The sequence below is a fragment of the Vipera berus genome, assembly GCF_964194415.1.
Source record: "Vipera berus genome assembly, chromosome: Z".
Taxonomy (NCBI): Eukaryota; Metazoa; Chordata; class Lepidosauria; order Squamata; family Viperidae; genus Vipera; species Vipera berus.
Genome location: NC_138205.1, coordinates 124,971,156 through 124,988,378, shown reverse-complemented (window position 1 = coordinate 124,988,378; position 17,223 = coordinate 124,971,156). Strand labels below are relative to the sequence as shown.

The 17,223-nt window shown below is 42.6% G+C and overlaps 1 protein-coding gene across 2 annotated transcripts in view; it reads right to left on the bottom strand.

The window, feature by feature from the left end:
- The window catches only part of PRKAG2 (protein kinase AMP-activated non-catalytic subunit gamma 2), a 221,055-nt gene that overhangs the window by 60,340 nt on the left and 143,492 nt on the right, over window positions 1-17,223 (bottom strand). For both annotated transcript variants that reach the window (XM_081343218.1, XM_081343219.1), the window contains exon 5: window positions 2,105-2,174. In XM_081343218.1, coding sequence (XP_081199344.1) covers window positions 2,105-2,174 — 70 coding nt within the window. The remainder of the gene's footprint in view (window positions 1-2,104; window positions 2,175-17,223) is intronic.

Here is a 17,223-nt window from a genome sequence, read left to right as displayed (position 1 = left end):
AAAAATCCACAATAAAAACCCCAGCACATCCCCCATCAGGCCAGGCCGGCTTGTTCAAATAGGTAGGTCTTCAGACCGCGTCGGAAGGAGCGAAGGTCCGGTGCCATCCGGAGCTCAACCGGCAGCTGATTGCATAAAGCCGGGGCGCCCACAGAGAAGGCCCTCCCCCTGGGGGCCACCAGCCAACATTCTCTGACCGGTGGCACCCTGAGGAGGCCCTCTCTGTGGGAACGCACAGGGCGGAGGGAAGTTGATGCCGGCAGCAGGTGATCCCCGAGGTACTCCGGACCCATGCCATGTAGGGCCTTGAAAACCATTACCAAAACCTGGAACCTCACCCGGAAGACAACTGGTAACCAATGCAGCTCGCGGAGCAAAGGTGTAACATGGGAGTACTGGGAAACTCCCAAGACAACTCTCGCGGCTGCATTCTGTACCAGCTGGAGCCTCCGAGTGATCTTCAAGGGAAGCCCCATGTAGAGAGTGTTGCAGTAGTCCAGACGAGAGGTCACGAGCGCATGAGTGACCGTACACAGGGCATCCCGGTCTAGATAGGGCCGCAACTGGCGCACCAGGCGAACCTGGGCGAAAGCTCCCCTAGTCACAGCCACTATATGATCTTCCAAAGTAAGCCGCGAATCTAGGAGGACTCCCAAGTTGCGAGCCCTATCTACGGGGGGTAAAAGCTCACCCCCCATGGAAAGAGATGGAATATTCTGAATATTCCAGAATATTGCCGGTATGCACAGCCACTCAGTCTTGTCGGGGTTGAGTTGAAGTCTGTTCCTCCCCATCCAGACCCGAACCGCCCCCATATATATATGCGGTAAACAAATCAGATGAGGCCTAAAAAACCTGTGATTTTTTTAAAAAAAGGATTGAATAAGCTGAAATACAATGGAATATAAAAAAATCAAATAGAATGAAAATAATTTCTTCATAATGTTCCCACTCTTAAGATTTGAACATCTTACACCTTATAGAAATTACTGCAAATAAAAACTTAGCAGCTGGTAGGTTTACATGCTTTACAGTTTGCAATACACAGTCCTCAACTCTCAGGCCTTCATTTAGCAATCATTTAAAGCAATAATGACACTGAAAAAAATGACTTATGACTGGTCTCCGCACTTATGACCATTGCAGCATTCCCATGGTTACAGGAGCAAAATGTGGGTACTTGGCAACTGCATATATTTATTGCAGTAGCAGCATCCCAGGGTCATGTAATTTGTGATCTTCCCAGCTGGCTTTCAAGCAATGAAGTCAATGGGGGAGGCTAGATTTGCGTAAAGACTGTGTGACTCATTTAACAATTGTGGCAAAAAAATATCATAAAATTGGGTGTGACTCACAACAACTGCCTTGCTTAGCAACAGAAATTCTGGTCCCAATTGTGGTTGCTAGTTGAGTGCTACCTGTATTAGATAGGAAGCACAACAGAACTAAAACTAATTATGACCTTGTGGTCATAATTATATTTTTCCATTGTCCTTTTTACATAGCATACATACAGGTATCTCTTTACCTCCGCCTAACAACCACCTTATCTGTTAGCAAGGAGAGGCAATTCAGCATGTTTACTGATCTTTTTCCCCCCCCAGAGCAATTCAAATTCCAACCCAACATCTGATCCCTTAAGCCTGAAAAAAAGGAATGCCTTTGGAATTATCTGCTTCTTTGGAAGCACACAGAAAGCCACAAGTGCGCTTACACCAGGAAAGCCGAGGGATGGTGCTGTAGACAGACATACGCCTGCACCATCTCGACCACCTGCTCCGTGACAGACCATCAAAATCGTCCAGCTTCGGGGGGGGGGGAGAGGGGGGGATAAGGATCATTTCAGCAGATTTTCCCACCAACAAAATTAACACCTGATGAGCAAGATGCAAGATTGGGGGGGGGGGCGGGAGGTGTCAACCCAGCCTTACCTCCGGATCTCCCCTCCCGTCCAAACGGCTCATGCAATTATTAAAGACCACAATAACCACCGACTATAGCGGGCCGCCCCTCAGCCCCCCCCCCGTCCTCGGTTCTCTATCACCTGGGGACCCGCCTTTCCCCCCCCCACCCGCCCCCCCAATTCCACTCGCCCGCGCCTTACCTTCATCCTCGAGCTCCAGTTTCTCCAGCATCCCTTCGGAAGCGGCCGGGGACTGAGGCGGCGGCCCTACCTGCAGAAGGGCGGGGAGGGAGACACAAGAGAGAGACGGCGGGATCAGCGGCATCCAGGCGCGGCGGCGCTCACCCGACTCGCCGCGGCATTCCCGGCAGGCGCCCACGCGAGGCGGGCTGAGGCGAGGAGGCGCGGGCTCGACGGACGGACGCTCCGGGAAGGGGCAAGGGGAGGAGCCGAGGCATCACGGAGGGAGGGAGCCGGGAGGGCTTCCCCGCCCCCCCCCCCGGCCTTCCCGCCCCCGCCAGGCCCGCTGCGTCCCCTCCGCCTCCCGCAGCATCGGAGGCGCCCTCTGCGCAGAGGCGGTTGGAGCTTAACGGATCCCGAGCGAACGTTGGCGCGTTTCAAATTCCATCTCGAGATACCCTCTCACCCCCTGAGGGGAGCCGAGTGGAACATTCCAGCCGGGCCCGGCTTGGTCTGCACCTCGGGAGGGCGAAAAGGGCAGCTACCACCCCGCGTTCAAAAAGGAGGGGAGGGGGGGGACGCTTCCTGATGCCAGCCTGCCAAAGCCCGTTTTGCCTTCGCTTCACCTCTGCGTCCACAGCAGGCGGGAGCTTCTCCGTTTTAAAACACTTTGCGGGGATGGGAGTAGAGGCCACAGGCATTTCCCGTTCTCTTCTCTTCCCGCCGCCCCCCCATCAGCTGACGTTGGTATTGTCTTATGTCCGTTCACCTGCCTGGAGGGAAGAGGCTGCACGTTGCAATACTATGGAAAGGGTCACGATGGAAAAGGGCGTTAATTTTATCAGGATAAAATTTCTTGCAGGCCGGGGTGTGTCAGCAGATTTAACAGATGGGTCAGCTGTCCTGACAGCACAGCAGAGGTTATGTGGGTCATTTGTACTTCCTTACTCTCTGCTCTTCACATAAAGACAAAATTTCTGTAGCACCTGTTGCTTTGTAACTGCCCGAACTCCCAGGTTTCGCAATAAACCTCAATGGATGCATCCACACAATGCCTGAAACCCAAACGCAACAACCCAACTTAACAACTTATGAACCAGGACCCCATGTATGCAGCCTTGTATCTTCACCTTTAAAGCTTTTGTATCTGAGCTGCAAGAATCCAGGTGCCCTTGGAGTTGGCAACAAAGAACTAGATTTTTCCTTATGACTTTGATGCCAACCTGAGATCTGGATTTTTGCAAGCCAGAACTGATGCCATTCCTGCAAATAAGAGAAGGTCTGCCTTGTGCTACATTAATTAGGTTAGCTTCCTTTCTGGTTTCACTGAACAGGAATAATAACAATTGATCCTTCAAGATGTCCTTAAAGCATCCACATATATCAGTTCTTAACCATCCAGACAAACAATTAACTTATTTTAGTTTTTAATACCTAGCCTGCTTTTTTTCCAGACTGATGCTTCCAGGGTGATTGACAGATCATTAAAAACAATCCCTGACTTTAGATTCACCTGTGCTCTACAACATTGGATGATTTCCAGGTACTTGTACCCACTTTTTTTTTTGCATTCTTCATGTAAGAAAGATATTTGCCTTATATCCTGATTTATGGCATCCATTGTTTCCTTATATTTCTCCCTGCCAAATCATTGCCAAATTCTAAGTACCTCTAACAACAATAAAGGGCTTCGAGAGGTAGGTACTACAGCAGTTTGATTCTTAGTCATTATAATTAAGAATCTCTACAGTTCTCTTGGCAGAATTTTTTAAAAGTAATTTATCCTTGTCTATTTCTTCCAATGGCTGAGAGAAAGGGACTGGCTTAAAGACTTCCAGATTAGAGCCTATGGTTGCTAACCAGGTGTCTTAACCACTATGCCCAACTCATTCAAAACTTCAGTTTGTAAATACTGCATATTATTTACACATTATTCAATTTTGAATAGTCAGTGAACTAACATTGTTCAAGAAAAGTTCTTATTCTTAAGAATGGAATGTCTACACGAAAACAAGCTTGTTACATAAAGAAAACAAACAAATCTTCCTTCAAAAGTAAAAGCTGTATCAATTGGTTTTTTAGAAACCTATTATCAAGCTTCAATGTTTTTCAAATCAGGTTTTGTATAAACTGGAAATAAATGCTGATCAACTTCGGAGGAAGTTGCCCAATATGGGGTGTTTTTTAGCTAATACACTCTTGCCAAAATTTGAGATTTTGCCCATATTTAACCCAAGTTGAATTTGCCATTCTTTCACTACAATCCTAGCTATGTTTCAAAACATAGATTACTAGATAACCCATGCCCTATTGAGTTATCACTGCACTGTTATTTCTTGACCAGATTCCTCAATGCCTTCAACAATGGCAGAGGTTTGGAGAGGTACGCGCGCAGCTCCGCCCGAACACCCGTGTCGAGACCTGCTGGTGTTTGAGCGGAGGTGCGGTTTGGAGACCTGCTGCAGGTCTCCAAACGGGTGTTCGGGCGGCAGTTTGGAGGTCCCGGGGGTGGCTCCGGCAACGCCCGGGCTGAAGGCGGCGCTGCAACCCAGCGCCCGTCACCACGGAGACCCGTCGCCGCTGGCGTGCAGGTGCGTCCACATAAAAAAAAGTGGAACCGCGCGCGTGTATCGACGCACGCGCAAAAAAATTTTACGCATGCGCAAAACATTTTGTTTTATGCGCATGCGCGTGCGTGGATACACGCGCGCGGTTCCACTTTTTTTATGTCTGATGGAACCGGTTCCCAGTGGCTCTTTTGCTTTTTCAGGTTGCCGACCCCTGGTATAGCAGAATCAACCATCAGCAGCAGACCACAGGAAACGTTTTGTGACATTTTGTATTTCATAAAAAACTTTATGATCATTTTTATGTCATAAACTGTTCTACAAAATTTTTCAAATTGTATTCTGTAAGGTAGCCCACTTGATGTAATGCGGTTCAAAAAATTTGGTCCTATGATGCAATAGTTCATCTACTTAATGGTTATAGATATGAGAGTTATAGGAGTAATAGGCATTTCATACAAAGCATGCTTACCTAGAATTTTAGCATCTGTAAAGAAAGAGATAATCTGTATGGTAATATGGTGTCACTGGCACTGTATCTGCCTGTTAATCTTCTGACTTAATAGGTAATACACACATAAAGGCTGGATTCAATTATTTCACTATGCTAGAGTTTTTCAATCGTACCAAGTTTTAAGATGTGTAGAGTACAACTCCTGGAATTCCCAGCCAGCAGAGGGTTTAAAGTTGCCAAGGTTGAAAAACATTACTCCCAGAATTCCAGAGTCAGCTATGCTGACTCAGGAATTCTGGGAGTTGAAGTCCATGAGTCATAAAAGAGCCGAGGTTGCCTACCCCTGCACTAAGCTGTTCCTTGACTAAGCCATCACCATTTAGATTTGTATTCCAATGTGCCTATTGTATTCCAATGTGCGCATTTACTAAGCTAAAGCTAAGTAAACTACACTGTGGCTTATCACAGTATCTAAAAATGTTTTACTTATTTCAAAAAAAATAGTGCTTAATACTTTTATATCCTAAAAGTACTAATGACTAATTCTAAAATACATTAAGATACTAAAGTGCTGCTCAAAATTACTAATACTAGATATCAATAAGAAATGAATCTTATTTTAACCTGATTTCATCAGCCTACTGACACTGTATCATATAAAACTCCCATTTCCAGATTCTCCATAAATATTTTTCCCTATTTAGTTTCAACTTCTTCTCTTTTATGCAGTATATGCCATTAAAACCAAGTAATTGTTGAAGAAGAATAAAAAAACTTTCTTTGCATGCCAGTAATTCTAAGAAATTTTGATTCTAAGAAATTCAGAGTATTTGTTTTAAAGTTAAGTTTTTTTTATTTAAAAAGTTTTACAATACATTTTGACTTTAATCCCCCCTCCCCCACCCAACCCTCCCTATCCCTTCCCCCCATTCCCTCCTCCCCCTCCCCCCCCCCCCGACTTCCCAGAGCTAAATACAGGGTATAAAATCAAAAAACAAACATAAGCACCCCTATGTTATCAGCAATAAACTATTAATTCTATCTCCCTCTAGCTCATGTAAAATGAATACAAACAATATTAATATTACAAATAAAGTAAAAAAGAAAAAGAGAAAAATAGAAAAAGAGCTTTACTCAGAATAGATTTTCTTAATCCCAGTCCTTATTCATATTAATTTCAAAAAAAAAGAAAGAAAAAAAAAACTTTCACCTACTATTTACATTCTCCAACCTTTCTCTAATTTCTAAACAAATTCTCAGTTACGCGCCAAAAGCGCCTATCTACAGGGAGTGCAGAATTATTAGGCAAATGAGTATTTTGACCACATCATCCTCTTTATGCATGTTGTCTTACTCCAAGCTGTATAGGCTCGAAAGCCTACTACCAATTAAGCATATTAGGTGATGTGCATCTCTGTAATGAGAAGGGGTGTGGTCTAATGACATCAACACCCTGTATCAGGTGTGCATAATTATTAGGCAACTTCCTTTCCTTTGGCAAAATGGGTCAAAAGAAGGACTTGACAGGCTCAGAAAAGTCAAAAATAGTGAGATATCTTGCAGAGGGATGCAGCACTCTTAAAATTGCAAAGCTTCTGAAGCGTGATCATCGAACAATCAAGCGTTTCATTCAAAATAGTCAACAGGGTCGCAAGAAGCGTGTGGAGAAACCAAGGCGCAAAATAACTGCCCATGAACTGAGAAAAGTCAAGCGTGCAGCTGCCAAGATGCAACTTGCCACCAGTTTGGCCATATTTCAGAGCTGCAACATCACTGGAGTGCCCAAAAGCACAAGGTGTGCAATACTCAGAGACATGGCCAAGGTAAGAAAGGCTGAAAGACGACCACCACTGAACAAGACACACAAGCTGAAACGTCAAGACTGGGCCAAGAAATATCTCAAGACTGATTTTTCTAAGGTTTTATGGACTGATGAAATGAGAGTGAGTCTTGATGGGCCAGATGGATGGGCCCGTGGCTGGATTGGTAAAGGGCAGAGAGCTCCAGTCCGACTCAGACGCCAGCAAGGTGGAGGTGGAGTACTGGTTTGGGCTGGTATCATCAAAGATGAGCTTGTGGGGCCTTTTCGGGTTGAGGATGGAGTCAAGCTCAACTCCCAGTCCTACTGCCAGTTTCTGGAAGACACCTTCTTCAAGCAGTGGTACAGGAAGAAGTCTGCATCCTTCAAGAAAAACATGATTTTCATGCAGGACAATGCTCCATCACACGCGTCCAAGTACTCCACAGCGTGGCTGGCAAGAAAGGGTATAAAAGAAGGAAATCTAATGACATGGCCTCCTTGTTCACCTGATCTGAACCCCATTGAGAACCTGTGGTCCATCATCAAATGTGAGATTTACAAGGAGGGAAAACAGTACACCTCTCTGAACAGTGTCTGGGAGGCTGTGGTTGCTGCTGCACGCAATGTTGATGGTGAACAGATCAAAACACTGACAGAATCCATGGATGGCAGGCTTTTGAGTGTCCTTGCAAAGAAAGGTGGCTATATTGGTCACTGATTTGTTTTTGTTATGTTTTTGAATGTCAGAAATGTATATTTGTGAATGTTGAGATGTTATATTGGTTTCACTGGTAAAAATAAATAATTGAAATGGGTATATATTTGTTTTTTGTTAAGTTGCCTAATAATTATGCACAGTAATAGTCACCTGCACACACAGATATCCCCCTAAAATAGCTATAACTAAAAACAAACTAAAAACTACTTCCAAAAATATTCAGCTTTGATATTAATGAGTTTTTTGGGTTCATTGAGAACATGGTTGTTGTTCAATAATAAAATTAATCCTCAAAAATACAACTTGCCTAATAATTCTGCACTCCCTGTATTAACCTTAATAATCTCCAACCAAACTAAACCATAATCAAAAATAATTCTTGCATGTATCACACCAAATGTCTCGCAGTTCCAAGTCATCCTTAAGTTCAAATAAAAAGAATAAAAAAAAAGGTTTAAGCAGTCTGTAAGACAACTTGTTAATTAGGAGCTTGCATACCCATTCTTAGTTCAACACATACTTTTAGTCCATAACCCTAATATACTTTTCTAACAAGCAAATAACATCCATCTTAAATTGTGTTAAATATTTAAAAAAAAACTTTCTTTCTCCTCTATGATAAATTTAATCCATTAAGATTCTAATTTAAAAATTTAATCAGCAATCTTAACGCCCCAAAACTTTTGGAGCACGTCTGTCATGACCCCCAAAACTTCTTTGGACCGCGCCCCTCCCACATCTTCACTGTAAGTACACTTTGGAGATTCCATAACTATCTGCTGGTCTTGCTCTTGCTCTCGTCTCGCTCTTCTTAGGGCGGCACGCGTCTTCCTCTGGCCTCCTGCAACATCCGATGAAACTGTATCTTGATCCCCTCCAACACCATTGTCCTCTATCTGTCTGTCTGCAACATCTTGAAGCTTTCCCTCGCCGTATCCCTTTACAGCTTCCAAAAATGATAGGGGGGTTGCTTTTAACACATTGCTATAAAAATCACGTGCCTGGGCCACAGTAACCAGACGATGTCTTTTACCTTCATGCGTCACCACCAGTCCAACTGGAATCTCCCATCTAAACTTAATATCACATTTCTTAAGTTCCTGTACTAAAAATGCAAAATCTTTCCTTCTCCTTAAAATCTTCGGAGGAATCTCTTTTAAAACCAAGACTTCTTGCTCAGCCACTACCAGTTTAGTATCATAAGCAGCTTGAATGACTTCATCTCTAATTACTCTCTTTGTAAAATAGACCACCACATCTCTGGGTAACTTCCTTTGTCTTGCAATCCATGAATTTACACGAAAAATTTTGTCCATATTTCCCTCAATTTCAGATGCTGGCTGGCCCAATACCCCTTCCAGAGCCTCAGAAATCAGCTGCTTTAAATCTTCTTTACAGTTCTCCTTTAAACCCCTGATTCTAATAGCATACTGCATCTGATGATACTGAGCAAGGCTCAATTCTCCGTCCATTTTATCCCTTATATTTTCATTTTCTAATACCTTTGCTTCTAATATAGAGTTCTTTTGACTGAGATCCTTCACTTTTACATCCAGCTGTTGCACACATTCAGCTACAGATTCAATCATAGACAACATGTCCACCCTCATTGCTCTAAACTTCTCTTCCATCTTCTTCTCCAATTTCTCCATTTTCTCCTCCATTTTCTCCTCCAACTTTTTCAGCTTTTCATCCATCATGTCAGACATCAATTGTGAATGCTTTCCAAGAGCATCTTGTAAATCCTTAAGCGTCAATGCCGGAGGAGGTGCAGGAGGAAGCAAAGCTTGCAATGAGGTCTGTTGCACCAGGGAAGACCCCGCACTCCGAAGAGCTTTAGAAGTTTTAGCCGCCATCTTCCCCCACTTTCACTTATTGCGCACTTTCACTTTAAAGCTATAAAATCCATTGAGCTAGAGAGTAAAGATAAGAGTCCACATCACCTTGACCTCCTGTACCGCTCTGCCTGCATCTTGATAATCAAAAGTATTTCCTTTTGGCAGGGGTGGTTGCTAACGCCTGGCTCTGCTCCATAAATCCCGGAGCAGGGGCGCTGCGCAGCTCGGAGCAACCCAGGCTTCGGGGGGGCTCAATCCTTCAGCCGCCCAAACTCTCAGCTCAGGCGGCCCCGGAGAGCTCAACCCCTACCTGGGGCCTCACCCCCTCCTCTTCTCCCGAGGAGGGGGCTTCAAATCCATCTAAACAGCTGATCGGCGCTGTTTACGATGGAAAAACACAGCTGCGGAGCGGGCAGCCCGAAAACGGCTGTCTTCGGCGTCGCGTCGCCACCGGAAGTCCTCTAAAGTTAAGTTTTATACAGGTAGTGCTAGACATGACTATTCATTTAATGAAATGAAGTTACAATGGTGCTCAAAAAAGTGACTTACAGATGGTCCTCATACTTAAAATCTGCAGCACCTCTGTGACCACCGGTATGTATTTACAAAGATTGCCGTGTCCTGGGTCATGTGATCACCATTTGTGACTTTCCCAGGGGGCTTCCAATAAGCAAAGTCAATAGGAAAAGCCAGATTCACAATGACTGTGGCAAAAAAGGTTGTAAAATCAGGTGTAACTCACTTGATGACTACACCACTTAGTGATGGAAGCTCCAGTCCCAATTGTAGTCATAAGTCAAATACTACCTATATGTTATGTATTTGACAGTTTTCCATTATTTAAATATCTCCCTATCATTTGATTAATATGCCGAAGAGTTTGTCTGATTCTATTTTCCTGTCATTGTTTCCCTTGTTCTTGCTTATTTTTATTATGTTTCTCCATCATGTATGTACTGTATGTATGTATGTATGTATGTATATATGTGTCTGTCTACCTACCTATTTACCTATCTTCTCTTGTCTTGAACTGTTTGAAAATGCAATCCTAAAATGATTCCCATTAAAATAGGTTGATGTGATGGCACTATGGGCATGTGAGCAAATCAACACCAAAAGAGACAGACTTTCAATTGCACAGGTAATGGCCACTGTCTTTAGTTTGCAGAAAATCAGAGCTGCAAACAAATCACAATGAAAAACTGCTCACCCAATGGCAATCTTTATTTAAGCATCAGCAATAGTTCGCTGTTCAGATGCAGGCTTGCAATTCTGAAAGTTTGCATGGGTAGAGGAAGGAACTTAAAAGAGCTCTTTGGCCAATTTGACTGTTTTTATTTACAGGCACCGATTTTCAAATAGTTGCAATTGTTTGTCCTTCCTATATAAGGCAAGGTGGAGACTTCTATCTTGCCATACAGGCTTTGCTTTTTCTAAGCTATTCAAGGTCCACCAGCTGGAACCACCAGAAACAAAATTGGGCACAGTCCAGAAATTTATTGCCAAGGTTTTTAATTATTACACACACACACACACACACACACACACAACAACCCAAAACTTCTTCCTGGCTTCCTCCCAGATTTTCAGTTCCAAGCTGAGTTTGATAAGGACATCGGCTCCTTGCTATTTTTAAACAAATGGTAAAGAAACAGTGGGTGATTTGCAAGTCATCCAGATATTGATTCATACCTGGCCACCAGTTACAGAGGGGCTCCACAATTCCCAGATACTGCAACACACTCCTGTCATGCTACAGGAAAGATTTTTTTAAAGAACCACTCAGCAGCAGAGCTCACAGAACAGAAGCAGTCAGGACAGCAAAATTTTAAATTGGAATGTAAAATAGTTACAATACAGGTACTCCTTTATTTATGACCTTAATTGAGCCAAGAATTAAGGTTGTAAGTCATGCTGTTGTTAAGTGTGTTACAATGTTTTCTGCTGCAGTCATTAAGTAAATCACCATAGTCATTAGGCAAATGCTGCTGTCATTAAGCAAATCCCTTGTCTACAGCCAGCATTGTTCTGCCAGAAATTAAGCACTGATTTTCAACAAAAAGAGGTAAATCGTGGTCATGTGACTGCAGAACGCTGCAAACAGCTGTAAATGGAGTCTGACTGCTGTGCCAAAATATGATCATGTGTCTGGAGGGGGGGTAGACCAGTCACCATCAGCCCGGGGAGGGGGGTGGGACAAAGGCCGGTCTAGGAACTTCAAATCTGGATTGTAAGTAGTCGTGGGGTGGTTTGTCATAACTTAGAACAGTTGCTGAGCAACCAGTTGTAAATTGAGGACTATCTTGTACTTCTTTTTTTAAAAAAAGTCTTACAAACATCTCCCTCATAGTAAGAAAACTTAGGCATTTATCCTTCATTTTAGAAAAACATTTAAATGTCAAGCTGTGACTAAGTCCAAGAAACCGAAGTTTAGCAACAATATCCCAATGAAGGAACTGTCAACTCAAATAATCAAACAGCAAACAACAGCCTAATCATGGAACTACCAAGAGGAAAACAACATTCCCACCAACACTGACAGGGCAAGCCACTAATAAGGGTGGGCAGCTCTGGCCCCTTTACAAACTCTGGATTTCAGCTCCCAGAATTCCTGAGCCAGCCATGCTCACGGGGAATTTCTGGGAACTCTATAGATCAGGGGTGTCAAACTCAATTTCATTGAGGGCCGCATCAGCATTGCGGTTGCCCTCGGGGACGGGTGGGTGTGGCCTGGGTGGGCATGGTCTACTGGGTAGGCGTGGCTAGAGTGCGTATGGCCTACTGGGTGGGCGTGGCCAGCTCTACATCCTTCGCATCAAGGGTGCCTATGGGGGCCTGGGCAGGAGTGGGACAGATTTGAGGGTCTCTGGCAGAAGGAGGGTCTCTGGGCCAGGGCCAAGGCAGTGGGGGCCGTTCCCTCACTGTTTCCAGGATGGCTACGTGGGCCACATGAAACCACTTCGCGGGCCGGATCCGGCCCCCGGGCCTTGTGTTTGACATGTCTGCTATAGATCATAAAGGAGCCATAGTTACCTACCCCTGCACTTGTACATAAACAGAGAGCAGTGTGCAGCAGCAGCAGCAGCAGCAAAAAAAAAAGCTAATACAATCCTGGGTTGCATAAACAGAGGCATAGAATCAAGATCACATGAAGGATTAGTTGTTGTTGTTAGCTGCGAAGTCGTGTCCGACCCATCGCGACCCCATGGACAACGTTCCTCCAGGCCTTCCTGTCCTCTACCATCTTCTGGAGTCCATTTAAGCTCACGCCTACTGCTTCAGTGACTCCATCCAGCCACCTCATTCTCTGTCGTCCCATTCTTCTCTTGCCCTCAATCTTTCCCAGCATTAGGCTCTTCTCCAGTGAGTCCTTCCTTCTCATTAGGTGGCCAAAGTATTTGAGTTTCAGCTTCAGGATTTGGCCTTCTAAAGAGCAGTCAGGGTTGATCTCCTCTAGGACTGACCGGTTTGATCGCCTTGCAGTCCAAGGGACTCGCAGGAGTCTTCTCCAGCACCAGAGTTCAAAGGCCTCAATTCTTTTGCGCTCAGCCTTTCTTATGGTCCAACTTTCACTGCCATACATTGCAACTGGGAAAACCATGGCCTTGACTATACGCACTTTTGTTGACAGGTGATGTCTCTGCTTTTTAGTGTGCTGTCTAGATTTGACATGGCTTTCCTCCCAAGGAGCAAGCGTCTTTTAATTTCTTGGCTACAGTCCCCATCTGCAGTGATCTTGGAGCCCAGGAAAATAAAATCTGTCACTACCTCCATTTCTTCCCCATCTATTTGCCAGGAATTGAGAGGGCCGGATGCCATGATCTTGGTTTTCTTAATGTTAAGTTTCAACCCACGTTTTGCACTCTCCTTCACCCGCAACACGAGGCTCTTTAGTTCTTCTTCACTTTCTGCCATTAGAATGGTATCATGTGCATATCTTAGGTTGTTGATATTTCTCCTTGCAATCTTAATTCCAACTTTTGATTCATCTAGCCCTGCCTTTCTCATGACATGCTCTGCATATAAGTTAAATGATTAAATTAAATGATTAAAGGATTAGTACTGCTTTATAAAACCCTAGTAACACCACACCTGGAATACTGCAACCAATTTTGGTCACCATACTACAAAAAAGATTGTTGAGACTTTGGAAAAAGTTCAGAGAAGAGCAACTAAAATGATCAAAGGCCTGGAGACTAAAACATATGAAGAAGGGCTGCAGGACTTGGGTTTGGCTAGTCTAAAGAAAAGAAGAAATGGGTGACATAATAGCAGTATTCCAGTATTTGAGGGGCTGCCACAAAGAAGAGAGGGTCAAATTATTCTCCAAAGCACCAGAGGGCAGGACAAGAAACAATGGTTGGAAACTGATCAAGGAGAGAAGCAACCTGGAATTAAGGAGAAACTTCCTGACAGTGAGGACAATTAACCAATGGAACAGCTTGCTTTCAGAAACTGGGTGCTCCAACACTGGAGGTTTTTAAGAAGAGAGTAGACCAGGGGTGTCAAACTGCCGGCCCGTGGGCCGGAGCGTCACAGAGAAACCGCGCCCATCCCATTTTCGGCAATGGGGAAAAGTTCCGATATGTCGCGCGACGTCACATGACATCGCGAGTTTGACATGCCTGGAGTATACAGTCACTTGTCTGAAATCCTATGGGTTCTTCTGCTTGAGCAGAGGGCTGGACTAGAAGACCTCCAAGGTCTCTTTTCAGATTCTATTCTATTCTATTCTATTCTATTCTATTCTATTCTATTCTATTCTATTCTATTCTATTCTATCCCCACTCCCTTCTAGCAGTAATGGTCTTACTAATTTAGTAATGAAAAATCTGCAAGAAAATAACTAAGCTTAAAGAGCACCAAGCACTGTATTTCAACCAAGAAAAATGTAATGTAGTCAAACATCTGCACATACTACATGACCTACTAACACTATCAGATAGATAAAAACAGGACAGTCAAAAGAAAAGAAATTTTCTCAAAAATTTTAGTTATGTCTGGTGGCTACACTGGATTGCTACACTTAAGTCATTAGATCATATACACCCTCAGCCTGATGAACCTAGCTAACAACATATGTGAATATGTATTCTGTATGGGTGCAATTCTGAAATGTCCACCATTCACATCTATTTACATTTTTAATGCTATTCAAATACATCTTATTTCCTCTTAGCTTTCATGACCCCGTCAACTGTGATTTTTTTTTAAGCACCAGAGGGCTGACTGGTATCTAAACCTGATTTTCATGATGCTCTCATTAACTGAATTAATTCCAATTACATGAATTATTAATTAATTACAATCTGTATGTTGCATACTTCAAGTAATTCTGAGTGGCTTATAATGTGGGTTCTTTGTTATTACTTTGTTACCAAAGCATTTTATTCAAGTAATTCAATTTTTTCCTTTTCACTTTTGTAGCTTGCTGGCTTTCAGCTTAATATATTTGTGTGAACTTGCCATGATGGTTTATAAATTATATTTTATGGCTCATTCTAGTGGATCATTACTACTTGTGGTTTGTTCAATAAACCATAGCAAAGATAGTTTAGAACAGTGTTTTTGAACCTTAGCAACTTTAAAATGTGTGGACTTCAACTCCCAGAATCTCCTGGTTAGTATGCTGACTGGAGAATTCTGGGAGTTGAAGTCCATATAGATAGTCGAGTTACAACCATTCATTTAGAGACCAGTCAAAGTTACAATGCCTCTGAGAAAAGTAACTTATGACTGATTTTCAGACGACCATTGCAGCATCCCTCTAGTCACATGATAAAAATTCAGGCACTGGGTAAATGACATAGGAGCTGTGGTATGCAGTGGTCAGAATGCAGCATTGCAGGCTAACTTTACCCACTGCCAGGAGTTCGATCCTGATCAGCTCAAGGTTAACTCAGCCTCCCATCCTTCCAAGGTCAGCAAAATGAGGACCCAGATTGTTGGGGGCAATAGGCTGACTCAGAAAGCTGCTTAGAGAGGGCTGTAAAGCACTACAAAGCGGTATATAAGTTTCAGTGCCATTGCTGTTTATGACAGTTGCACTGCTCTTGGGTCATGTGATCATCGTTTGCAACTACTGACAAACCAAGTCAATGGGGAAGCCAGGTTCACTTAACAATTGTGTTACTAATTTAACAACTGCAGTGATTCACTTAACAACAGTGGCAAGAAAAATCATAAAATAGGCAAAACTCCCTTAACTGTCCTTGCTTAGAAATTTTGGGCTTAGTTATGGTTGTAAGTCAAGGACCACCTAGACATTTTAAAGTTCCCAAGGTTGAAAAACACTGATTTAGAACAAAAAACAATACAGAATGTAAAGATATAAGCGGCAACAATATAGTCTGATTGTTGCAATACTGATAAGAAATAATATTAAATATTCATCAAAAAATACACAAACAAAAATATTCTGTAGCGTTATGCTAGGATTTTCAGTATCCTGTATATATTTGAATTCTATTATGTCACAATATTCTTCTTAGTGCTATTAATATATTATGACATTATATGAACTTCATTAGTCATGGAAAAATTCTATTTTATAAAAGGAAAGCACACCATTCATTATACATTTAGAACAAAAATAGTTCAAATCTGTATTTCATCAGCACTTCCTTTTAGAGCAGAAACTGCTTTTTTTGTGGCAAAGTTATTAGAAACTGTTACTGTCAGTCAGAATGCTGATGACAAAAGCCACAGCTCAGTGTCAGCCAGGCTGCTTAATGTAATATGAATGAGATTTTTTTTAAAAGAATGTGGTAGTAATATAGGAATGCAATTCAACTAATACTAAAGCTTTGGCTATTATCTCAACTGTAACTAAGCTCTTGATCTAGAAGTAACTTAAGACCTTTATTGTAAAAATCGTTTGGTTATATACCAACACAGTTTACAAAAGAAATGCATTTTCACAACCAGTTTTTCCTGATATAATTCTTTCTGGTTGCGGGTTTGGAGGTTTTTTTTATACATAATGTTCAGAGAATTGCTTTCTAAAATTTGGAGGATTCTGCTCAATTTATTAGTCAACCTCATAAAAGCATGCTAACAAACTAATTAGTAAATAACAAAAGAGTTGCTTCTCCAGCAAGGTGGGTGGCATTAAATATTACATAAAAAACAGTATATAACCACATTAAAATGTTTGCATTTGAATTTTAGAAGCGCAGTTTAGTAAATTCATATCCAAAGGTGAACTGAATGAAATTTTCCCATTCTTACTGCCTGTAAGGAATATTGGCCATTGCTGTTGGATGACCAAGACAATGTTGAATCAGAGATTATTAGCTCCCCAACAGAAATTATGAACTTCAGTTTTAGGGTTCTTAAAATGCTACCATACTCTGACTTAGGGGACCTCACTCTTATTTCCAAAAATACCTCTGTGTTGGTTGCCAAGCACCCAAAATGCAATCATATGACACAGGAAGCCATCAGAACTTTGAATCTGAGTTGTAGATATTCCTGGGGTGGTCAGTCATAACTTTAAACAGTCACTAAATGATCAATTGTAAATTGAGGACTACCTGTACCTGGTAGCCTTCCATCCTTCCGAGGTAGGTAAAATGAGGACCCAGATTGTTGGGGGCAATTAAGCTGATTTTGTAATAATGCCGCTTGGGGGGTGTCTGAAAGCCTTAATAAGCAGGCATATACATAGAATGAAGGCTACTGCTAAGCTTGTAAGCCGCCCTGAGTCTTCGGAGAAGGGCGGGATATAAATGGAATAAAAATAAAAATAAAAATAAAAAAT